Source organism: Sphaerulina musiva (assembly GCF_000320565.1).
Source record: "Sphaerulina musiva SO2202 unplaced genomic scaffold SEPMUscaffold_4, whole genome shotgun sequence".
In the NCBI taxonomy this organism is placed as follows: Eukaryota; Fungi; Ascomycota; class Dothideomycetes; order Mycosphaerellales; family Mycosphaerellaceae; genus Sphaerulina; species Sphaerulina musiva.
The window spans coordinates 1,292,484-1,314,205 of record NW_016017386.1 but is presented as its reverse complement, the minus strand read 5'-3'; the positions used below and the strand labels follow the sequence as shown (position 1 = coordinate 1,314,205).

At 53.1% G+C, this 21,722-nt stretch overlaps 8 protein-coding genes across 8 annotated transcripts; 2 read left to right on the top strand and 6 right to left on the bottom strand.

Moving 5' to 3' along the window:
• Positions 1-430: 430 nt before the first annotated feature.
• SEPMUDRAFT_41927 (elongation factor G) lies at positions 431-2,979 on the bottom strand (the record flags this gene model as incomplete). Its single annotated transcript, XM_016908846.1, has 2 exons — positions 431-2,862; positions 2,943-2,979. The coding sequence occupies 2 exons, from the start codon at positions 2,977-2,979 to the stop codon at positions 431-433; spliced, it is 2,469 nt and encodes an 822-aa protein (XP_016761637.1).
• Positions 2,980-3,957: 978 nt separating this feature from the next.
• Positions 3,958-5,498, top strand: SEPMUDRAFT_41711 (vacuolar protein sorting-associated protein Vps17; the record flags this gene model as incomplete). Its single annotated transcript, XM_016908841.1, has 3 exons — positions 3,958-4,041; positions 4,100-4,553; positions 4,612-5,498. 3 exons carry the CDS (start codon positions 3,958-3,960, stop codon positions 5,496-5,498), a joined length of 1,425 nt encoding a protein of 474 aa, XP_016761636.1.
• Positions 5,499-6,106: 608 nt separating this feature from the next.
• SEPMUDRAFT_125271 (uncharacterized protein) lies at positions 6,107-8,675 on the bottom strand. Its single transcript, XM_016901968.1, has 5 exons — positions 8,089-8,675; positions 7,979-8,023; positions 7,853-7,922; positions 7,138-7,792; positions 6,107-7,084 (listed from the first exon to the last, which is right to left on the bottom strand). Exons 1-5 carry the CDS (start codon positions 8,221-8,223, stop codon positions 7,021-7,023), a joined length of 969 nt encoding a protein of 322 aa, XP_016761635.1. The 5' UTR covers positions 8,224-8,675; the 3' UTR covers positions 6,107-7,020.
• A 734-nt stretch (positions 8,676-9,409) lies between these two features.
• SEPMUDRAFT_148779 (uncharacterized protein) lies at positions 9,410-11,600 on the bottom strand. The gene is made up of 6 exons (XM_016905142.1): positions 11,437-11,600; positions 11,234-11,283; positions 11,109-11,144; positions 10,536-10,975; positions 10,183-10,456; positions 9,410-10,073 (listed from the first exon to the last, which is right to left on the bottom strand). Exons 1-6 carry the CDS (start codon positions 11,528-11,530, stop codon positions 9,933-9,935), a joined length of 1,035 nt encoding a protein of 344 aa, XP_016761634.1. The 5' UTR covers positions 11,531-11,600; the 3' UTR covers positions 9,410-9,932.
• Positions 11,601-12,378: 778 nt separating this feature from the next.
• Positions 12,379-13,596, bottom strand: SEPMUDRAFT_163202 (arylamine N-acetyltransferase 3; the record flags this gene model as incomplete). Its single annotated transcript, XM_016908037.1, has 1 exon — positions 12,379-13,596. The coding sequence occupies exon 1, from the start codon at positions 13,372-13,374 to the stop codon at positions 12,379-12,381; it is 996 nt and encodes a 331-aa protein (XP_016761633.1). The 5' UTR covers positions 13,375-13,596.
• Positions 13,597-13,844: 248 nt separating this feature from the next.
• Positions 13,845-16,767, bottom strand: SEPMUDRAFT_148778 (adenylosuccinate lyase Ade13). The gene is made up of 5 exons (XM_016905141.1): positions 16,514-16,767; positions 15,958-16,257; positions 15,160-15,889; positions 14,947-15,095; positions 13,845-14,884 (listed from the first exon to the last, which is right to left on the bottom strand). The coding sequence occupies exons 1-5, from the start codon at positions 16,594-16,596 to the stop codon at positions 14,635-14,637; spliced, it is 1,512 nt and encodes a 503-aa protein (XP_016761631.1). The 5' UTR covers positions 16,597-16,767; the 3' UTR covers positions 13,845-14,634.
• Positions 13,874-14,368, top strand: SEPMUDRAFT_42002 (uncharacterized protein; the record flags this gene model as incomplete). Its single annotated transcript, XM_016908851.1, has 1 exon — positions 13,874-14,368. One exon carries the CDS (start codon positions 13,874-13,876, stop codon positions 14,366-14,368), a length of 495 nt encoding a protein of 164 aa, XP_016761632.1.
• Positions 16,768-17,114: 347 nt separating the features above from the next.
• On the bottom strand, positions 17,115-20,690 carry SEPMUDRAFT_148777 (uncharacterized protein). The gene is made up of 2 exons (XM_016905140.1): positions 17,929-20,690; positions 17,115-17,872 (listed from the first exon to the last, which is right to left on the bottom strand). The coding sequence occupies exons 1-2, from the start codon at positions 20,543-20,545 to the stop codon at positions 17,772-17,774; spliced, it is 2,718 nt and encodes a 905-aa protein (XP_016761630.1). The 5' UTR covers positions 20,546-20,690; the 3' UTR covers positions 17,115-17,771.
• Positions 20,691-21,722: the final 1,032 nt, after the last annotated feature.

Genomic DNA, 21,722 nt, shown 5'->3' with positions numbered 1-21,722 from the left:
CAGTCATGCTGTATTCCGGCGATGAGTGTTACTACGGTAGTAGTACACATCTCGAGATCCCAACACTACCTAGTTATTGTACCATCACCGAGACAGTTTCTCGCGGCCATTTCTCGTTCATCAGCCATTTGGACGTGCCCAGACTTCCAGTTTAGAACTACATAGTCACTCATATGTAATGCGAGGAAACCTACTTACCTAAGTAGGTAGGTAGGTACCTCATCTAAAAGATAGCTCTTGCCGGTTGAGTTTGCTTCTTTCCTCAAGATTCGCTTTTTTCTTTTCACAGAAGTGGTTCGCTCGGTTTGTTCAACGTTCTTTGGTAGTCTGAATGTGGATGATCTCACGGATGAGGCAGGAGATGCTCTGATATTCTTACACGATTATGGATACAAGTTCGTTCTGAACACGAGCCGAGAGAGCAATTTGATCAAGCATAATCACCTCTCATCTCATTCACAACATTCCTCTGGCGTTGCATACCCATTCTCTCAAATCGATCAACAACCATAGTAAACGTGCCTCTACCACCTGTCAAACTTCTCAAATGTTTCAGGTAGCCGACCATTTCCTTGAGCGGGACTCTCGCTACAATCTGTCGCATTCCGCTCGTCACTGCCGTATTCGAAGATTGGGTTGAATTACTACTACCACCACCGCCGCCGAACGGATCAGGTGGGGTATAGATCCGAGCAACATCAATATCCTGTGATGTGTGATCTTGCTGCTGCTGCTGCTGCTCATCTGCGCCAAGTGAGATCACTGAGCCGCCACGAGCGGACGAGATGTCGTGCACGACTGAGCCGAGAGAATCTTCGTTCACGGAGATTGTGACGAGCATGACGGGCTCCATGAGGATGGTATCGGATGAAGATGAGCTGTGTTTGAGAGCCGATTGGACTGCGAGACGTGCTGCTGATGAAAGCGCAGCTGGAGTGGAGTTGGGGAACAAATGTTTCGATGGGTCGAATATGAGTTCGATGAAGGCGGAATGCACGGGATAGGCATGCGTTGGACCGCGCGCGAGTGCAGCTGAAACCCCATTTCGCAGAGCTCGCAAAATGACGGGAAGCGGTAGATCATCTGGTACTCCCGGCTGTCCCTCTTCGATTGGCAAGCCGTTGTTATGAAGTGTCGGCGTACGTATCGTGAGATGGTTACTGTCGTCCAAGGCAAAGTCGTGGCAGCGCTGCTCGTCCTGAGATATATTCACATCTTGCGCAGGCTCGATAGTCGCGGTGCACGCTGCTTTCGCGCTCTTGCCACTGACTTCACGATCGAATGTCTCCGTGACCTGGCCACTGGAGGTTGCGATTGCCTCTCTGTAACCAATCTCGATACTGCCGATTCGGGCCTTGGCCTTGAGGTCGTTCACAAGCCTGTCTCGGGCGATCTCCAGATGTAACTCACCCATGCCAGCTAGGTGGGTCTGTCCACTTTCGTCGTCGATGGAGACATGCAAACTAGGGTCTTCTCGCAGCAAGAGAGCAAGCGATTCTGTGATCTGCCTCTGCTCTGACAAACTGTTGGGCTCGACACTGACGAAGAAGACTGGAGGTGGCACATTGATTGGCCTGAGTTGTAAGGTGCTCACAGGCGGTGGTGGTCCAGTCTTGGGGTTTGCTCCTTGGTACGATATTAGTGTATCCCCAGTTCTGGCAAATTTCAAGCCTGGTATAACGCCAATCTGGCCCGCCGAGATAGAATCAATGTCAACGGCTTCGTTAGCATACATCCTGAGCAGCCTCTGGGAACGCTCAGTGTTCAAGAGGTTCGTGTTCCAAAGCGCAGCGTTGCGATTGATGGACCCCGAGTATACGCGCACGTAGACCAGGACTCCACGCTTGGCATCCGCCACGACTTTGAAAGCTAGTGCGCATGCTTCGAGTTTCTGTAGTGACATAGCCGCGTGGTTCTTGCTCAGTGCTTTCTTGAGCACCTTGCGGCTTTCGGTTGCTTCAACTACAAGCTCTCCAGACAAGAACGCATTGAGCCCGCCCTTGGTACTGGGGCCAATGCTCACTTCGGGTTCGGGTCGCTCTCCGGGTGAAGGCAAGAGGTCTACCACAGCATCCAGAAGAGGCTGGACGCCCACATTTCGAAAGCTGGCCCCAGCAAATATCGGTGCAACTGGCTGCGGATGCTGCAAGACACACCTTCGCAGGGACTCGGTGACATCGTTGGCGGGGATGGCAATGTGGTCTTCGTCCGACTCCAGAAACTTCTCGACCATTGCATCGTCATGCTCCGATAGCCGCTCCACAAGTGCCATTCGTGCGATCCTCAGCTCCTGTGCGAGGCTAGGGTCTTCCGATTCCAGCTGTGAGAGATTAAAGACCTTAATCTCCTTGCCGTCTCCTCCTTGGGCATACTTCAGGCCTCGCAGGCCCACAACGTCGCCAACGCCTTGCAATCGTCCATCTGCAGTCCACCAGGGAATGCCACATATCGCAGGCCACACGTCTAGTCTCGTGCCGACTTCCTTTACCGTTCTCGCAAAGGCAGCACCATCTCGGTCTAGCTTGTTGACAAAGATAATCTTAGGAATTGCATAGGCTGAAGCCTGGGCCCATACTTTCTCCGTCTGAGCTTCGACGCCCGCGACGCCGTCCAGAATGCAGACAGCGCCATCCAGGACTCGTAGCGATCGTAGCACCTCGAACGTGAAATCCGCATGACCAGGAGTATCGATCAGGTTGATATTGTGGGAAACACGGGAGCGTGGCTGCCCTGCTTTGAGGACAGTTTGGGGAGTTCCATTAGAGGGTGGCCATGAGAAGGAAATGGCTGCGGACTGGATTGTGATGCCTCGAGCACGCTCGGCAGGGAGGAAATCAGTGACTGTGCTGCCCTCGTCGACATCTAGGAGGTATCAGCAAGCCGAGCAGGGCAATCGCCAGTAGACTTTGTGAAACAGTAGAGATATGCGAAACATTTCCTACCTCCGATTCGGCGTGTGTGGCCACTATAGAAGAGCATGCGCTCGGTGGTTGTTGTTTTGCCCTACCTTTGGAGTGAGAATATTGCCGGCGCCAACTAGATGTTCAGCACTATACATACAGCATCGATGTGGGCTATGATACCAATATTGCGTGTGCGCAGCTCAGCCGCCGCGTCCTGTATTGCTGGAGCATTGTGCGCACAGGAGACTGCAAAGGCGCGCAGGTGGTTGAGCTGGCCATATGGACGGCGCTGTCGTAGCAGCCGTCGTGCCAGCATCACCCACACTGGGCGATAGCGCTGGGACACTGAGAGGGAGTAGAACTGGAAGAAGCGCAGGTGATCAGTAGTGGTACCTCGGGACGCTGGTGGTTGTTTCTGGGCGCGGTTTTACAGTTGCATTGAATAGAGTGTGGATGTTTGCCGACACTCGACGTTTAATCCTGGTCGTCGGCGTCGGGAGAGGCGAGCACAAACGGTGCTTCATTCCTCCCCACACGCGCCTTGAGCTTCATGATGAACCCACCAGAATCGACGACGGATCCTGATCGTGATCCTCTTCGCGGAAGCTCCAACTCGGCAGGCAAACAGCCTGACGTGGTCACCAATCCCCGGACCCTCTATCGCTTCCAGCGCCGCCAGTCCGAACGCTACTTCCTGGAGACTGAATACCGCGAAGCCGAGCGCACCCCGACCATGGACTATCCTGCCGGCCAGAGTCCCTGGGCTGGCGACGATGATGTGCCTGGAGAAGCGCTTCCTCCTCCTCCGCACGTCGCCCCAGGACACCATGACCACGAAGATGGGCATGCGAACGGTGAAGGCTGGTCCGCGGCGCAGCACCAAGACCAGCTACGTCAGCCACCACAGCAGCGCGGTGGAGGTGGAGCAGGGGTAGGAGGTGAAGGTGGAGGTGGAGGAGCGGGGAGAGCATCTCCTGTCGCCGGCGAGGAGAATAGGAGACCTGCCTCGTCTAGATACCACAATGTGCAGCCTCCGCCGCAACAGCGACAGCACATGCCGCAATACAAGCTGCAAGCCAAGATTACAGGATTGGAGAGGTCGGACAAGAAAGATCCCATCCTGCGTTTTGACGTTCACGTATGATGTTGCATGGTATCATGGTTGACACGGCGCTGTAGCTAACCCATCTCCGCAGACGAACTTGCCCAAGTTTCGTACTACACAATTTCGCGACATTCGACGGAAGCACTCGGAGTTCCAGAAGCTGGGCGCTCATCTCATCGCCTCCAATCCCGAAGCATTAGTACCTGCCGTCCCGCCTGGCTCCTCGAGCGCCGGCCTAGGCACAGACGACGACGAGAGAATCACGAAAAAGGCGCTGCAGCGCTGGCTAGATGTAGTCTGCTCCAATGACGTCCTTATGAGGGACGAGGAGATGGTGTTCTTCGTAGAAAGCGACTTTGGATATAGCCCCGTGGTGCGTAAGAAGCAGGCTGCCACGGGCATGAGGAGAAAAGTGCTCAAGCAGTTTGCTCCGCCGCCAGATGACACCCCGGAGCTCCTTGAGAGCAGACCTGTCGTCAAAGCATTCTACTTGGGATCGATGGACGCACAGCAAAAGGTCGACAGGGTGGTCAAGAGCAGGCGCTGTAAGTAGCCGCATGCTCCAAGCTCCATGTATGGCAGAAGTTTACTGACTCGCAACAGCTCTCGGTGTGGCAGAGTCTGATCTAGGGAATAAGATGGCCACTCTATCAACCAACGAGCAGCACAACGGGCTGGCAAATGCATATCGTAAGCTGGGTAAGGTGGTACAGAACACTGGTGACTTCCACTCTGCACAAGGCACTGCGGAGGCAACCTCTTTATCAGACCCGCTCGCATATCACAGCAGCGATGCATTCATCGTCAAGGAAACTCTCACGAACCGCCACATCCTCCTCCGGGAACTTGCCCAAGCACAAAATGCTACCCGGAGTAAGCTCCAGGCAGCAGATCGACTCAAGGCCAGCTCGAGTGTCAAGCGTGACAAGGTTGATGAGGCCATCTCAGCTCTGGAGGAAGCGAGAAGCCACGAAGCATATCTACAACAAAAGACGCAACGAGTGACGCAAAACCTAGTACTTGAAAAGCGAAAATGGTTTGCGCGCACAGCGGGAGAAATGAGGACAGCCATTCGCGAATATGTGATTCGAGAGATTGAAGCTGAGCGCCGGACGCTCGCCACACTGGAGCAAGTCCGACCGGATGTGCGCAACATTGATGCGTCGGGAGGTCTCAGCAGGCTTGGCCGTGAAGCACATCCGGTAGTGAGGCGCTCTAGTATGGCGTCGAGCCAAGGACCGAAAGGCGATGCATGGTCTGGTGTGCCCAGACGTCCCGATGGCCTCAATCGAAGCATTAGTGGCAGTTTCGCGCCCGGTGTGCCGGGTGCTGTTCCAGAAGAGAGCGAGGAAGATGGCACCGAAGGGGGTGGTGGCAGAAAACGTGCAACGAGCTCAGCTCACAGCTTGGGCAAGCTCGCTGAGGACGATGATGATGACAGGATTGATGCCCGGAACGCAGCCAGTCGATTAGCACAAACTACCTTCTGACCTCGATGTCGCGCAGAGGTCAAGGTGCGATGAGCGATGAAGGAATGATGAAGAAAAAGGGGGCCGGGGGGGGACATTTTTTTAATGATGAAGAACATGGAAGCATGTATCACTCACAAGCGACAGCTGTGCATCCTCAACGACCTTGCCACCTTGGGTGACTTGACCTACTTACTGTTCATATTGTTTGAGACCCAGAGACTGACTACCTAGCCACCTTACGAGTAAGAATGTATAGAGTACACACTGAAATGACTATTCGAAATAATGAACACAAGTACACGTACGTACCTTGTAGCGATGCACGCAGACTATATTTGAGGGAGATCCCTACGAGGTAGGGAGAGCGGGGGCAGGACAACTCCCTACTCTCCTAGGTGTTACCTCCTAGGTGTTACCTAGGCATATCTTATCCCAAAGTACAAGTACCATCGTGTAGACAACTCGCTACTTGATGCATTTCTGAATTCTTTTCAGTTCTGTACTTCCGACTCTTCAATCGTTGCAGCTAGAGGTAGTTAGCTGCACGATTGCCGTCTGCCGTCCAAACCCGATACCGAGGAAAGAAAGAAAGAAAAGGAAAACGGCCTCGAGAAAAAGTGAAGGGGCTGCGACATTGGTATTATCTTTCTTCAAACTAAGATACCTAAGTAGGTAGTTGGTAGGCCAGGTAAATATTTTCATCTCGAATGCACGCACATACACACATCTCTCTCCACGAGGGGTGTACGCGATTCCAAACAAGAACCTGCAAGTAAGACAAGGCGAGGAAATTCCAGTTTTGATAGCTCCCGCGCTATAAATGCAACGCTTCCCAAACACTTTCCCGAATACAGGCCAAGCCAAGCCAAGCCGTTCGCTCATTCATTGCAAATCGTTCAACTTTGTTGTTATGGTCATCGTCGTCGCCCAATGCACATGCCAGTTGTGGGTGAACGCCATTCCTAATGCTGAACTGGAAATCATCAACCGTATAAAGCACATCACCGGGAGTGCGAACATCGTGGGTATCGGGAAAACAAATCCAAGGCCCACGCAGTCATCCATGGGTGTCAAGCGCGCGCGGTGCATCGCATCTCCGTAGCCATGGTAGATAAGAAGTTCCGAACTCGGAGGTGGGCTATGTCCAGTGATTTCACAACTGGCAGAGTCCGTTCTCGACTGGGTAGGTTCACCAGACATTCGCAAAGTGCTGACATTTTGTCAGGCTGAGCGACTCAAAACACAGCATGAGCCAAGATTGGAAACTCCGTCTACGTATGTGACCGAGACGTGCCGTGTGGTCCAAGTGCGGTGCACGGATCCTCAAAAAACTATGGTAGCGAGAGCCTTGGTCGATTCTGACATACTCATCTCTCATCAATCACTCTCTTTATCGTCTGCGTCGATCTCCACTGGAAGTGCCCGATAACCCTCCAAATACACTGGCACGATTTGTGCGTGACGATCCCGAGCTCGGTGGCGGATTGCTTGGTGCAGCTGGCGTGACCCGTCAGTACGGGTCTACGCCTCTTGTATTGCATCATAGAAACTTACGTCGGCCTCCATACTGGTCGTATTGTTGTGCAGGAATGGCGCCGTATGGACTAGTCAAGTTAGTGTTGCACCATAAACAGGAAAACCGTACAAGTGCGCGAACCTTGGCTGCTGCGGGCTGACCACGGGCTCACGATCCCGAGCTGATACAGAAGAGACAGTGGCCGCCGGACTAGGGTAGGCATACCGGGGATCCGCATACTCTGGCTGTTGATACCTGGTGTCCCGGGGGTCACGTTGCTGCTGTGGAGGGTAACCTCCTGCTCCATACTGGTCCGCCCGAGAAGAAATGGAAGGAGCTGGCTCGTAGCCAGAAACGGGCACAAAGTAATTGCCCTGCCTCACGTATCCTGGCGGAGCGCCATCATTGGACTGTTGGTAACTCGGCGCATACCGGGGTTGTTCCTGACCATAGGCACTGGTGACGGGAGGCTGGGCACCAAAACCGGACATGTTGGCATCCACAGGATATGATGACCTACCATCCGGCGCATAACCACCTCTACTATCAGAGGGAAATGATCTGCCGTCCGGTTGGTATGGAGCACGACGTTCCGCAGCTGGGTAGCCTCTGCTGGGAGCAGGTGGGTCCACTTGCATCCTGTCTACTGATATCCTCTCGCGCTCACGTTCACGCTCACGTGCCGATGGCGGCAGGCCATATGGTCCATCTGTGTTGGGCGAGTCTCCTCCTGATCTTTTTTGTGACACCCTTCCTGCGCTAGACGCGTGGTATGTGGATGACCCCACGTAAGGTTCTATAGAATCGTCAGGTACTGTGAACCCCGATGCAATGCTGATGTCTGGAGTCTTGCTACCTCTCGTGCCCGTCTGACGTTGTTCTTGTCTCCATCGAGCGGAATCTGCGCGAAGGTCTGCAATCATGGCCTGTGTGTGGGAGGTCAGCAACAGCACACCATGTGAGAACAGCAAGTCCCGCATACTGAGGTTAAGTTTCGATACGCCTTGATCCAGTAGCCTTGCACACCCTACCACCTCGTCAGCACGTCAGGTCGGCGGATGGTATGACAGGTTGAGCAGCGGAGCAGCTGACCTGGTTGTCGCCAGTACCAACGCCTGGCCGTACAGTGGCATCGTTTCCCAGATACCTCTGGATGTCTGCAGATATCACATGGCGGTCGATACCTTCGCCGGGCACGAACCACTGGCGAGCGATTTCCTGAGGCATGATGGACACGCGGGTGGACCTCCTGGCAGTGGACTATACACACTGGGCAGTGCGAACGAACAGCTTCCTTCCACTGGCTGGTCCGGATCCGGATGAATGGGATAGAACCGATAGCGACACTGAAGCTGGGGTGCTCTCGACAGTGCGCGGAGGTGGGAGACCACGGGCAATTAAGTCCTGCGGAAGGTCTCTGGCAGGGCGCAGGTGGGAAATGAATATTACACGGCACAGAGTCTCAGGCTCTAGCGGTGCGTCAACGATGGCGAGCGATCCCAGCCTTGGCTTCTAGCTGAGTCAACGGGCACGCAAGGAAGGTCAACAGAGGCTGTCCGCTTGGTTCCGAGGAGGGGAAGAAGGAAGAAGCAGAAGGAGGGAGGGAGGAAGGAAGGATGGGGCGCGGTGCTGGTGGTGATGTATTTGGGAAGTGACGATGGCGCGGGAAGAGGGCAGGCAGGAGCGGAGTTGGTTCAGGTCAGGCAGGAGCAGGTTCAGGTAGAAACAACGTCGAGGCCTAAGATGACAGGGCGGGCGCTGTGTGAGAGAGAGCGAGTAAACTACTACTGTGTGACGGATGCCCAACCAACGCACACACGCGCGCACGGCCTTGGCTTGTCCACAGTCCACAACACGCACCGCACCTCCTCCACCGCACACTGCGACTTTTTTCGTTCTGGAAAAGCCTTTCAGCCTCTCAGTACCGTGCGGCGGCAGCGTCTGATGATTTGATAGGCTGTGGCGGGCACTTAGTACGACGGACCCGCGCCCACAGGTCCACGAGTCCACGAGCCGAGCCAGGAAGGCCCGTCTGCGGTCCTGTGGCTGGGAACTCCCACAGTTAGTGTCGGTTCCTGCTGTGGTAGAAGTGGCGACGGACGACGAGCCCGTCGTCGTTCCTCCCGTCTGACTGGCTGCTCTCTTTGTTGGGCATCACTGCAGGCTGGCAGGCGCGCGGGCAGGCAAGGCAGGCGACACACTTGACACTACCTTTGGTATTGCCCAGCGTCGCCTTTGCCGGGCATCCTCGCTCTCGCACACACACACACACACCTGTGTGGACGTCCTGATGACTGATATACTGCATGTACCTTGTGCCTACCTACCTTATACGTGAGGCCAATAATCTCCAACATCGTCATCAATATCATCAGTATCCTCATCAATATCATCATCAATACCTATCCTCCTCATCATCATCACCATCATCATCACCATCACCGTCATCACCATCATCACCATCCACCTCCTCTACCCCCACCTCCACCTCATCATCATGACAGGTACATGTAGTGCTACACCACCACCCCTCCGCTGCAGCAGAGCACTATACACGACGACGTGCTCGTCTATGCACCTCCCACTGCCAGCACCACCGGCGCGAACTGAAGACATGGCCCAGCGGAACTATAACCACCTGATAAGAAAACGCGCGCACCCGCGAACCATAGTTGAATCCCGCCTTGTCCGTGGTGGTCGCCAACGTGAGATGCAGTGTATCATGTACACGTAAATGTCGTGTCTGACTGTGTACCGTCGGAAGTAAATGTGCATATGCACGCCTCTCCCAGGAATCCTGGAGCTGCGTAAGGCATCACTTCGCTGGAACTATTTTGTTTGCAGGCAGCAAGCGGAGAACGACAAAACGAGCAGTCACATCTTGTCTGGGTACATGTATGTAAGGTAAGGTAAGTCTGATTATACGCCGGGCCTGCTCAGAGTCTGGCCCCATCGCGATTGGCCTGGATGACTCTGAATGCCCATCTGGGAGCATGTATGTGAACATCAGCGCCCGATCGGGCCTGTACGGCAACAGCAACCTCATCCTTGGTTAGTTTGATCAATCTTCCGCTATCCTGCAGTAGTATAATAACGTCAGTCGAGTCTCGACTAGGAGGTAGGGCAACGCGCGACCAACACGATGCCGCGTGGCACTACTATATTATGATTTCACGAACTACTCACCTGATGAGAGCCGCCTCCGTCGGTAGGAAAGACCTTCACATAGTCTCCTTTCAGTAGCTTCAGAGGGTCGGCGGCATCGACTTCCAGATCACGATCTTGGAAGCCTGAAGACGTGACTGCCTCGACCGCTTGACTCCCTTGCAGTCTGACCGGCTTCTGGGCACGCTTCTTGGCCGCCTCGACAGCTTCGCTATAACGACTCCTCCATGCGTGGACCTTGGGATAGTGACGCGGGGAAAAGAAGGCCTGATCAGGCATCAAGTCGCCCAAGAACCTGAACACCAGCTAAAGCGTCAGCAGATGTAAGTGCAAGAGGAGAGCCGCGTCCCTCCGACAGCCTGGCCGTCTCTTACCAGTCCAGCACCCACGCGCCCTCAAGATCCGCCAGAGAGATAGCCGGCGTAGCACCTATCCACATCCTCCCATCTGCCAGCAGCGCCTCTACAATATCAAAGCACTGGCGTAGATGCACTGTCCCCTCGGGCCGGACCAAGTGCGGATTCCGTTTCTGATCAGCATCACGGAACTCCGATCGGTCCTTTTGCCATTTGGGGTCCTTCAACATGGGCAAGTCCTGTGGAATTTGGGACACCACCCTCTTGAACACCCCGCCATCGACCACAAACTTGGACAAGAGATTCGCCAGCCCGATCGTGTCGGGCGTCGAGAGACCAGGATGTGCTGACGAAGCGGGAAAGAGTTCCTCGAGCTTCGTGATGATGATCCGTGTGTCCACGTACACGTCTCTACCAATGGCCATTACAGGTGATCGCCTGTATTTGATGCCCAATGCCTAGGAACAAAAAAGGTAATATGTGTAAGGTAAGCAAGCATTAGGTAAGGCCTGTTACAACAGTAGGTAGGTACCCAAGGTAAAAAAAAAGACCATTACTACTACTACTTGTACGAAAAAAGGTATTACTGACCTCCATATCCGGTCGCGGCAACATCGGTGGTTGGATCTGTTTTTTATTTCCAATTTAGCATTCGTTTGCTCGTCATGAACGTGGATGCTTTTTTTTTTTGCTTTTTGAGGGAAAAAAAAACTTACGCATTCTGCATATGGAATATTCCTTAATGCGAGATATGCTGTGACTCGACCTGTAATCCATCCATCCACGACATGATTAGTATTATCAGTAGGTATAGACTATAGACCTTACAGCGCCAGAATACTCAGGTACCTAGTATCTCTGATGATACTGAAACAGATAGGGTAGGGTAGGGTAGGGTAAGGGATCACTAGGTACGCACGTCCATAAGGTGAAGCTCGGTAATGGAAGAGTACAATGTTGTTATTGTCATTGTCATTGTTGTTGTTGTTATCATTCATGCCCGACATCGTCATCTATACCGTATCCAGTCCAGGGATGTTAGCGACCGGGGGATCGTTTTGTTCTTGTCTGGTCTTGTCTTGTCAGGAGTCGGGATTCTCCTTTGTTGGTATGTCTGTTTCGTGCTGGAGTATACAAGGTAGTAAGGTATCTGCCGCAAAAGGTGGTTTGTTTGATGAACTTTGACGTGTTCAGCAAAGCCAAGCATACTGTATACCTAGGTCCTAGGTCAGAATAGGTGGAATAGCCGTAGCCGATGATCACATGCTTTGTCGGAGGTTTGTTTCGTCCTCGGCTCCCGTACTAGATCAGTAATAAGACGAGTTTGGTAACCTCAGGTATCTATTAGGAGGTACGTTACTACATGTACATGTACTGCTGATGTATACCTCTTTAGGTAAATATTATTGTTGGACACCTCTACACAAGGAATATATTTCTAGGGCTTCCCCAAGATACAAGAGGTACTGCTTCTGCATGGGTAAGTAGTGGCCCTTTTGAGAATATCTTGTTGCGAAACTTCACCTGGTCTTTTCCCCAGAAAGGAAAAAATAGTCTCTGGATAATATTGATGCCCAAGTACATATGACACCATCCCCCAGATTCCAACGACTAAGGTATTGTGCAACTGATCTATCTGCAAGAGTGGTGGTGTTGCCTGGCTCAAACTTCTCTGTACTGGCCTCGATCCTGTCTGGTTCAGGTAAAAGTACGCGATCTCGTTATCGAATTCGAATAACCGCATATCGAAGCTCAGATTTCGTACGTGGCTACCCAGTAGTCCCATCTACCCAATAGCATCATCGCTTCAGCCATGGCCGCGAGTGTGGTGTCGGTGGAAGCTCGCCAGTTTAGCGGCAGTTCAACCAGGAGCTTTAGCACCGATTTCAGCTGCCGTACCTCGTATACCTTCGACGTCTTCATCGCTCAGTTTGATACCAAAGTACATGAGCAAAGCCTCGATCCTATCACTCTCTGTCCGAAGTGGCATCTGCACCACTTTCTTCCCACTTCTGCGCCAAGTCAAAACGTCCTGATTCAGGGTAATAGCACCATCAATGTCGGCATCCAGCAGAGCGTGCTCGTCGGGACTGCCAGGACCTTTTGTCCCATTACATTCCTTCGATGTCGTGAAACGCACTGCTACGACCTTGTGCGTGAAGAAGGTGTGAGGGCTCAACCACGGCTGTAAATTCATTGCTTCGACGTCCTCGGGGAGGAATTCGAAATCGGGAAAAGAGTAGATTGGCGTCCAGTTACTGTCTTCCTCCTCGTCGTAGCGGATTTGCACTACCCAAACTTTATACGAGCTGTTGAGATTCTGTCGGAGAGACTCGAAACACAGCCTCATCTGTGCGGGCGCGATCTGATGTGTGATCTCCTGGTGATGAAGTGGCACGGGTTTGGAAGGTCCTGATCCGCCAAAACCCCCATCGAGCAAATACTTCACACCAGCAATGGTCACGATGTTGACCACGTGGGTCCAGCCTCCATAGGCCTGTTTCGCAGGACTGTAGATTCGACATCCGCACATGTAGACGTCGAATCCGAGACTGAGGAGGACGGTGTGGAAGAACGAATTCGCTTCCATACAATACCCGCCTCGGCCGTGCTGGTGGACAATTTTCCGGAAGAGGTGCTGGGGCTTCACATTGACGACTTTGTGCCAGCTGTAATGCTGAGTCAAGTTTTCCCACGGCACTTTGCAGAGTTGGTGCTTCATGAGCAGATTGAGGAAATCCAGCTTGTCGTCGTGGGACATTCCGGCGACATCGTAGACTTGCTTCTCTTCTGGTAGGCATATGCGCTTGTAGTATTGTTCCAGCTGCTCGTGACTGAAGGTCGGTCGTTCTGCCATTGCGGTGGCTGTAGCGGGTGATGCTGGATATGCGTATTTGACTCAGTTTGTTAGCCTGAAATTCGCCTTTTTGAAGTCGGTCAGGTTGTGAGTCTCAGGTGCAGACGGCTTGAGGTAGAAGGAGAAGTCCTCGAGAACGACAGCGACTGCCACTGTGACATTTGGAGACGTAGTACTACTGCCATCTCGAGTAGTTGATCTCCGCTTACCCAGTAGTACCTTAGGTACCTAGTAACACACAGTCAAACAGTGTCCAGCACGCGAGACCTACATGTACCTCCTAGCGTCACAAGGTTATAGTCGGAGGAACGACGCCACTTGAGGCGCTATGAGCTCTGTGGCTGAAGCTCCAGAGAGGTTCCAAATGCCTGAACCACAAACCTCCTCCCCTTCACATCTCGACCATCGCATTCCACCACGACGAGCCCGCTCCCACTCCCCACCCCCTTCGACCCTCCCGCCCATAAGAGAAAAGAGATAACCCCCAAAGACCAAAAATATGGCAACCAGATACCCCGGCGAAAGCCTCTGGACCAACCTCCCTCCTCCCGCCGAATGCCTCGCCATCCTCGTCGGCTGCGCCGAATTAATCGTCAGCGGCATAGGCGGCCTCTCCGACGCATCAGCATTTGGCAAAAGCTACGGTGTAGAAATTGATACTCCATCAGCAGTAGCAGAAAACAAAGAAGCTCCTCCGCTGACTCGGAATCAAAAAACGCAAAAAGCACTCGTACAAGCGATTTCCTTTCGCAATATTCAAAATGGAGCACTGATTCTCACGTTGGCTTGCTATACACGAGATCGGAAAGCGTTGGGGTTCGCGGTGCTGTATGGTGCGATGAGCTCGTTGGCGGATGCGGCGATTGTGAAAAAGTATGGGATTCAGGAGTTGGCGGGGGCACATGGGGTGACAATGTTGAATTATTTGATGGTCGGGGGGTCGTTGTTGTATTGGGCAAGGAATGATCCGTGGCCGTTTGTAGGGAAGGCGTGAGGTTTCTTTTTCTTCCTTTTACTCGGGAAAAGAAGAATATGTTAATGGATGGGAGGGAGGGAGGAAGAATGAATGATGAAGATGGTATGTGGCTATGTTTGGGGTTGGAGATATATACGTAATGTACTGATATGGGTGGGCTACGTTACCTACATGTAGCTTCTACAGTACGCTTCCAGGCGGTACATAACATAACACGGCTGAGGCCGCAGTCAGTATACTCGGATCCAAGGCAATGATTCAGCTTCTATGTTCTATGACATGGGTTATACGCTCAGCTCCGCGACTTGGGCATTCGCCAAAGCTGCAGCATACGGTTGCAGTGCAGGCTTCACCTTCTCCTTGACGAGCTTCTCGACAATCTGTGGACATCTCCCAATGAATGTCGCAGGATCGAGGAGCGAGGGCAGCTCGGCAAGAATGGGCTCAAAGTAAGCCGTGTTCTTGATACGTTCAATCAGGTCGTTCGGCTTGCCTTCCTGCTTGACGACCGCACCAGCTTGATGCGAAAGCACGCTGGTCACATGTTAGTCAGTACATACTCGCACCACACATCAATCGCATTGCATGGTACATACCGAATCTCCTCGTGCACTTCTTGCCTTGACTTGCCCTTCTCCACGAGAGCCATAATGACGTTCTCAGTAGCCATGAATGGGAGTTCTTGCTCAATTCGGTTGGCAATGACAGCTTTGTTCACCACGAGGCCATTCGAGATGTTGTTCAGCTGACCCAGAAAATTAGCGAGTGTACAGCTAGGTAGTAGTAAACTTGAAGCGAGCTTTACATACCAGTATCAAGCACGCGTCTGCACACAGGAACGATTCAGGCAGAGTGATGCGACGCACAGCGGAGTCGTCCAAGCTGCGCTCCAGCCACTGTGAGGCGTACGTCTGCTCAGCGCTGGCACTGTAGCCCCGCAGAGCTCTGCCGAGAGAGCATAAGCGCTCCGATCGCATCGGATTGCGCTTGTAGGCCATGGCGCTGGAGCCGATCTGGTCGGGCTCGAAGGGTTCTTCGATCTCCTTGAACATAGCCAAGTGGCGGATATCACTCCCGATGCGCTCACACGCACAACCGAAGGAGCTCAATGCGTGCAATACATCAACGTCAATCAGTCGAGAGTAGGTTTGACTGGTAGATACTTCGGCCTCCTTGAAACCGGCCTTTTCAGTCACCAGCTCATCGAGTTTCTCGACTGCGGCGTGGTCGCCCTTGAAAATGGTCAAGAAGCTGGCTTGCGTGCCCGTAGTTCCCTTGACCCCACGGAAGGAAGTCAGAAGCTCCTCGCGCTGATGCTCTAGGGTGCGCAGATTGCGGAGCAAGTCGGTCACCCACAAGCTCGCACGCTTGCCAACCGTGACCAGCTGAGCGGCTTGACCGTGGGTGTAACCCAGACATGGAAGGTCCTTGTACTCGATCGCAAACGAAGACAGGCGCTGTATGACTGCGGCGAGCTTCGGGAGGACGATGTCCAAGGCGTCGCGCAAGAAGATGAGGTCGGCATTGTCAGTGACGTAGCTGATGGCATATCAGCGATTGGCAGCAAAGTACATAGTAGTATCGTATTCATCACACGTCAGACTCACCATGAGGTTGCTCCCCAGTGAATAATTTTCTCGGCCTCGGGCGCTACCATACCATACGTGTGGACGTGAGCCATGACATCGTGACGCCTGCGCTTCTCCTCAATGGCAGCAGCCCCGAACTCGTCGCCCTCAATGCGGACGTGCTCCTTCATCTGCTGAATTGCCATGTCCGAGATGGGAAGACCGAGCTCCTTTTCTGACTCGGCAAGGTAGACCCATAGTTGTCGCCAGGTACTGAATCGATTGCGAGGAGAGAAGATGTACTTCATCTCCGTCGAGCAGTATCTCGAGTTGAGAGGACTAAAAAAGTCCGCATTAGCCAGACTTCCCAGTTACTCCGTAGTCTTTTTCCCCGCCATTTCTCTTCCACTATTCGACCGATTCCCCATGAAGCACAATTTCAGGGCATCCCATTGTGCGTGTCGAGGCGCATCATCGTTCTCATTGTGACAAGTCTTGTTGAAAATTCGAGAGGAAAAAATTTGCCAATTGTGCGAAACTGGTCGATCTTGTCTCGAAACTCGTTGAAGTCTTGTGCTTTTGCTCGAGTACTCACTTTTGGTAGACATCATGATCGCTCGTCATCATGGAAGTTGGCTGACCTGATACGCCGGGAGACATGATGTTGTCGAACATCATGGTGCGTGAAGTTGGGGCCTTGCCCAGATCTTTGTCCCGTAAGGTTTCAAAGGACCGGCTTAAGCGAAAAGCTTGTTCACCCAAAGGATGAGAAAGAGAATGTTACAGCCACACGATATGAGCAATGGGATGTGAGAAGTTCGTTCCAGCAATATCAGCAAGTGATTGATGATCCCCACACAGCAGAAGTCGACGGTGAGTCAAGTGATACCAGGTGAAGTGTGGACCAAGTGGATCGTTTTGGCTTGGCGGAGCAAAAAATATCTGTACCCCTGCTGACGGCTCGTTCTCTATCCATTTCTTTCAATAAGGTACACTACCTCCTAACGTAGACAAGCGCGAATGGAGCCTCCAACGGGGAAGTAAATCTCTCTATCATACCTTATCCACTCACTCCTCTCTGGATCAGTAAATTGACGGGTGTAATCGCACTTGGATTGATCGCTGCGACCACATATAGATGTACTTGGTGCAGTGAGCTTCACGTCAATACCGAATCACATATAGACACTGGAAGGAGCATTACATAGTTCAGAAACATGACACTGAGAGGTGAAGCGTACCCAAGTTTGTAAGTGAGATTGTCTGCCGTTTCATTGCGTGCTGCATGCTACATTTGCACATCATGCATGCCACACATTCATCAATGTGGATGGTCATTCTTTCCAATGACAGCGCTCAAAGGCGTGAGCACCTCATATGCCAGCCCTCCTCGCATTCCACATGGCCTTGATAGACGTATACGGCGTATCATCATCATCATCGTCGTCATCATCCTCTCCCACCATCATCATTCACTGTCCTCCTGCTCAGATAAAGGTTCACGCAGACGTGTATGTCGTACTCCATAAGTAGTCGTTAAGGAAAATGGGAGAGCAAAGTCAATCCCGTCGAGATCGCGGTGAATGGTATCGTCGCAAGGACCCATCAATTCAACACCTCGTAATATGCAAGATGGTACAAAAACCGTAACTCCGGATGGTTGGATATGTTTCCTGGTGAAAAGGGATCCAAAATTGTAAATAAAAGACTGGGCAGCTGTGATTTCGTTCCATTTCGTTCCGTTTTTCGTTGTTGATGCGGTGTTAATCAGTAACTCGTAGGCACCATGTCGTGGTCGAGTGTTATTCGTAATCGTGGAATTGGCAGCTCACAGCAACGGGCGGTCGTGTCGCCTAGTTGGCCTTAATCACGAGCTTGCTCAAAAACTTGTTGCTGAGACAATCAAAATCGTCGCGGTCGAACGTAGCGGTAGATCGCTCTCTCAAATACTTTTCTGCAGTAAAAGTCAGTACTTTGTCAAGCGCGCATGTCGATGAAGAACAAGCTTACCGTGTTTGTTGATGTGGCCTCGTACTTCGGTCAAAGCATCGCACACAGCAGGGTTAGATCCAAGGAGTTGGTGGTGCTTCTTGGTATCCCACTCTTGCAGGCCAGGCAACTTCGTGGAGATGGCCGAGAAGAGACCCACGATGACGCCGACAGGCGTGGTCTCCATGTCGTCGCAGAACTTGTGCACTGCCTTTTCATCTGGCACGCGGTAATGGCAGTCAAACTGCATCCACTCCCAGATTGCCAACAGAATGGTGGCGAGCATAAAGATCGTCGGCCAATTTTTGAGCTTCTCGCCCGAGTAAACAGAGGAGTACAGAGCCGAGAGCTCCTCCAAGATGTCCTTTTGCAATTCGCGCCACATATCAGCCAGCGCGCACTTCACCTGGAAATTGATCATGACGGGTGCCATGGTCTGTCCATAAAACCGGGACTTCTCATCCCGGATCTTGCCGGTGAACTGTTCCTCCTCCGAGAGACCAGTGACCATTGTCACATGTAACGTGAGGTTATATGCAAGGACCAGCTTGAGTGCCTTTCGTATTGAAGGCGTCTTCTCTTTGAGGTAATAGTGGTAGCATGTAATCAGGATCTCCGACAAGAACTTTGTGCCCTCGAAATACTCGCCGACAAATGCTTCGAAGCCCTCGTCCAGGTGCCGGTCAAGGTACTCTGACAACATGGAAGTACTCACGCCTTCCATGCCAGCAGTGAGCTTCGCAGTGGAGATCTCAAACCCTTCAGGACCTTGGCCGAGTGCGGTCTCGACCCAATCCATGCCGAAACACTGATCATCGTTGACATAGACCTCACGAGCATTGATGGGCAAGTAGTGGCCATAGCCGTGTGTGATGTACAACACACGCTCGTACGAGCTGTAGCCCTTGACGTTGCCAGCGCTGAAGCCGAGTGAGACTTGGCGATCGTAATCTGCTTTCCAATCTTTCATGAAGTAGCCGATGTCCTTGATGTCCATGCGAGTGCATGGCACTTGCCACAACCTAGCATGGCTTGGTCGGCATCCACCACATGGCTCACCTTTGTCGCAAGTCTTCTTCAAGAACTTGCATCGTAAACATGCACGCAACTTTCGGATCTCGTGGGCCTGCTGGCGTTGATCAGGACGAAGAGGACCTCGTCGACGTCCGACCTTCTTCTCGCCAGAAGCATCGCGACGTGTCGCAGGAGGCGTGGTCTTCTTGATGACAGCTTTCGTGGTCTTGGCCTCGACTGGTGACTTTCGGCGTCGAAGCGGTGGCGATACTGGACCCGATGAAGCGGGTGATGTCGACGATGATCCAGACGAATGATACGATACCACACCATTTTGGGGGCTGACGGCGGCTGACGCGACAGCGGATGCCGGCGGCGAGCTATGTGGATGCATCCCCATACTGTGAGCATGTTGCTGGTGAGTATGTTGCTGGTAGGCAGCATACTGGGCATCGAGATATCCTTCGCCGTGAAGATCGTGTGGCGAATGCAATGGCCAAGGTGGAATCTCCTCATAACTGCCCGATAACTCGGCGGAATGCGGGCCGTCCGAGGCCGATGAGTCTGAGCTGGTGCGAATATGGAGGTTCTGACTGGGATTGGACACGGTACCGAAAGAGTCGAGCGAGGCGCGATGGCTGTTGTAATTGACCATCGACCATCCTTCATTATCCGACAATGACTGAACTTCGAGAATCGTACCGGTGGGCGAGCTGCCAGGAATACTGGAGTGTATTGAGTCGGATGCGGGTTGTGTAAGCTGGGTGTGCTCTTGCAGAGCGGCCTGGTTCAAGGACATTGGAAAGACCAGGCCGGCGGAGTAGTCTTCGAGCGGGAAAACGAGAGAATTCATGGAATCCATGGGACCCGCCATGGTCATGTAATTCGTTTGGTCCATGGCGGCAGAAACGGCATAACCTCCGACAGTGGTCGTAGGCATGAAGTCGACTGGCGACGCCTGCAACTGTGTGCCAAACGACGCCGCGTGATAGCTGTTCATATTATCGAAAGCCTGCGCATTTGGTGCGACGAAGTGTTGTTGTTGTTGTTGTTGTTGTTGCTGCTGCTGCTGCTGTTGTTGCTGCTGCTGCTGGGCGGCGGCGGCTTGCTGGAAGTGATACTGCCAGTTTGTAGTAGACAGCATGGCGGAGTAGTCCATGTCGAGGCCATTGGGATTCAGGCTGATTGGCTGATTACTCTGATTGCTGTTCGGCCGACTCAACTGTTGCGGTTTCGCGTCTTCGTCTTGACTCGACTGGGAAGCCATGTAGTGCTGTTGTTGCTGGTGCTGTTGCTGCTGGTGATATTGAGCCTGTTGATGGGCCTGAAGTTGGCTTTGCTGCTGTTGGTATTGGTATTGCTGCTGCTGCTGCTGCTGCTGTTGCTGCTGCTGTTGTTGGTGGTGCTGCTGCAACTGCTGCTGCATCACGACTTCCTGCTCAAATCGCTGCTGTCCAATGTGGTGCTGGTGTTGTAGCGGCCACGCGTGTGAATTCTGCGAGTTCTGCTGACCAAAGGGCGGCGGATAGGTGTGCGGTCGAGGATCGTGGGCGGGTGCTAGGTGTTGCTGGCCGCCAAAATCGAAGGGGAGATCATGGGTAGTGTAAGCTGCGAAGTCGTCCATGTTGACGGCGCGCTGCTCTGGTGCTGGGGCCAGCGCGTGGTGATGGGGAGGCCTGGTCGAGTCTGAGAGCGAAGTTGTGCTCACCGCCGGGCGAACTGTGTTGGTTGCGGATGGTGGGAGCAACGGCGTCGGCACACCAGAGCACTCTAACTTGAGCGAGACGAGCAGCAGGCGAAAGCGAGGTGCTGCTGGCTGCTTTGGCTGCTGGTTGCTCACGAGGGCCCGCGATGGGCGAGACTGGTTTGCGTACCCGCAGCCCGGCGGGCGTGGCACCAAGTCGAAGACGAAGGCGGTGAGGCTGCACGAGAGGGTGGGGACATGGGATGTTATTGGTGTACCAGCCTTCCGCGTGCATGAGCGAGTCGCCGATTCGTCGACACTAGGGAGATACTGCGCTTGCCCTTGGCATCATCCGCACGCCGCGTGCACGCAGCTCGTCACCATCCCGCCGCCAGACTCTGGTGAGAGGTGTATGTACATTATTCACCCCCGACACTAGGAGGTAGGAGATATTACTCAGGTTACAGGTAGGAGGTATGGCGGAGGCGGAGGTTGGTTGTCCTGAGGCACCGCCCCGAATGGAACTTGGAAGCCACCACCTAGACTCCAGTGCCCACGAGAGTGATCAACCTCTGACGGCGGACACGATTTGCGCCCCTGCCCGCGAGGACTACAGCTACCTAGAACGAGCGAGCGAGCGAGCGAACGAGCGATTGACTGTTCGCACTGCCAACCTTGGCGTGGAGCGGGGTCTACTATTCACAAACTACGCTGTAACATGTAAGCCTGTGCCTCCTACAGGTCGATCTAGAGGTACATTTGCATATCATGGATACATTGGATGTCGTGCCTGGTCATCACGTGCATGCCGACCGCCTCGCACGTTATTATTACCTCTCTCGCTCTCTTCACCGTGCATATGTACTCTATGTGAGTCTATGTACGCCTGAACCTTCGACCTGCCTTGCCCTGCTCTGCCCTGCCCTTCTCCCTCAAGCGCCCCGCTGGCTGTCGACCCTCCACCACTACAGACCAGGTCCACTTGCCACAAATAATCATGATGCGCGCGAGAAGCTTTCCGATTCGATGCAACATGTACCTACGATCCAACCACCCTTCCCACTACTCTGCAGGCTGCAGGGTGTCTAATGCCTATAACGGAGTCTATCCTCGTACA

What these genes read in the sequence shown, in the direction of transcription:
- SEPMUDRAFT_148777 (XM_016905140.1), bottom strand. Translation starts at nt 20,545, where the DNA reads ATGGACGACTTCGCAGCTTACACTACCCATGATCTCCCCTTCGATTTT. An exon ending in AGGCCACATCAACAAACACG is followed by an intron (nt 17,873 to 17,928) that starts GTAAGCTTGTTC and finishes CTTTTACTGCAG; the next exon opens with AAAAGTATTTGAGAGAGCGA.
- SEPMUDRAFT_148779 (XM_016905142.1), bottom strand. Translation starts at nt 11,530, where the DNA reads ATGACGATGTCGGGCATGAATGATAACAACAACAACAATGACAATGAC. An exon ending in CCGAGCTTCACCTTATGGAC is followed by an intron (nt 11,284 to 11,436) that starts GTGCGTACCTAG and finishes GATGGATTACAG; the next exon opens with GTCGAGTCACAGCATATCTC. An exon ending in TGCCGCGACCGGATATGGAG is followed by an intron (nt 10,976 to 11,108) that starts GTCAGTAATACC and finishes TTTTGTTCCTAG; the next exon opens with GCATTGGGCATCAAATACAG.
- SEPMUDRAFT_125271 (XM_016901968.1), bottom strand. Translation starts at nt 8,223, where the DNA reads ATGCCTCAGGAAATCGCTCGCCAGTGGTTCGTGCCCGGCGAAGGTATC. An exon ending in ACGTCAGACGGGCACGAGAG is followed by an intron (nt 7,793 to 7,852) that starts GTAGCAAGACTC and finishes ACGATTCTATAG; the next exon opens with AACCTTACGTGGGGTCATCC. An exon ending in GTCAGCCCGCAGCAGCCAAG is followed by an intron (nt 7,085 to 7,137) that starts GTTCGCGCACTT and finishes TAACTTGACTAG; the next exon opens with TCCATACGGCGCCATTCCTG.
- SEPMUDRAFT_148778 (XM_016905141.1), bottom strand. Translation starts at nt 16,596, where the DNA reads ATGATGTTCGACAACATCATGTCTCCCGGCGTATCAGGTCAGCCAACT. An exon ending in CACTGGGGAGCAACCTCATG is followed by an intron (nt 15,890 to 15,957) that starts GTGAGTCTGACG and finishes ATATGCCATCAG; the next exon opens with CTACGTCACTGACAATGCCG. An exon ending in GAAGTGCACGAGGAGATTCG is followed by an intron (nt 14,885 to 14,946) that starts GTATGTACCATG and finishes ACATGTGACCAG; the next exon opens with CGTGCTTTCGCATCAAGCTG.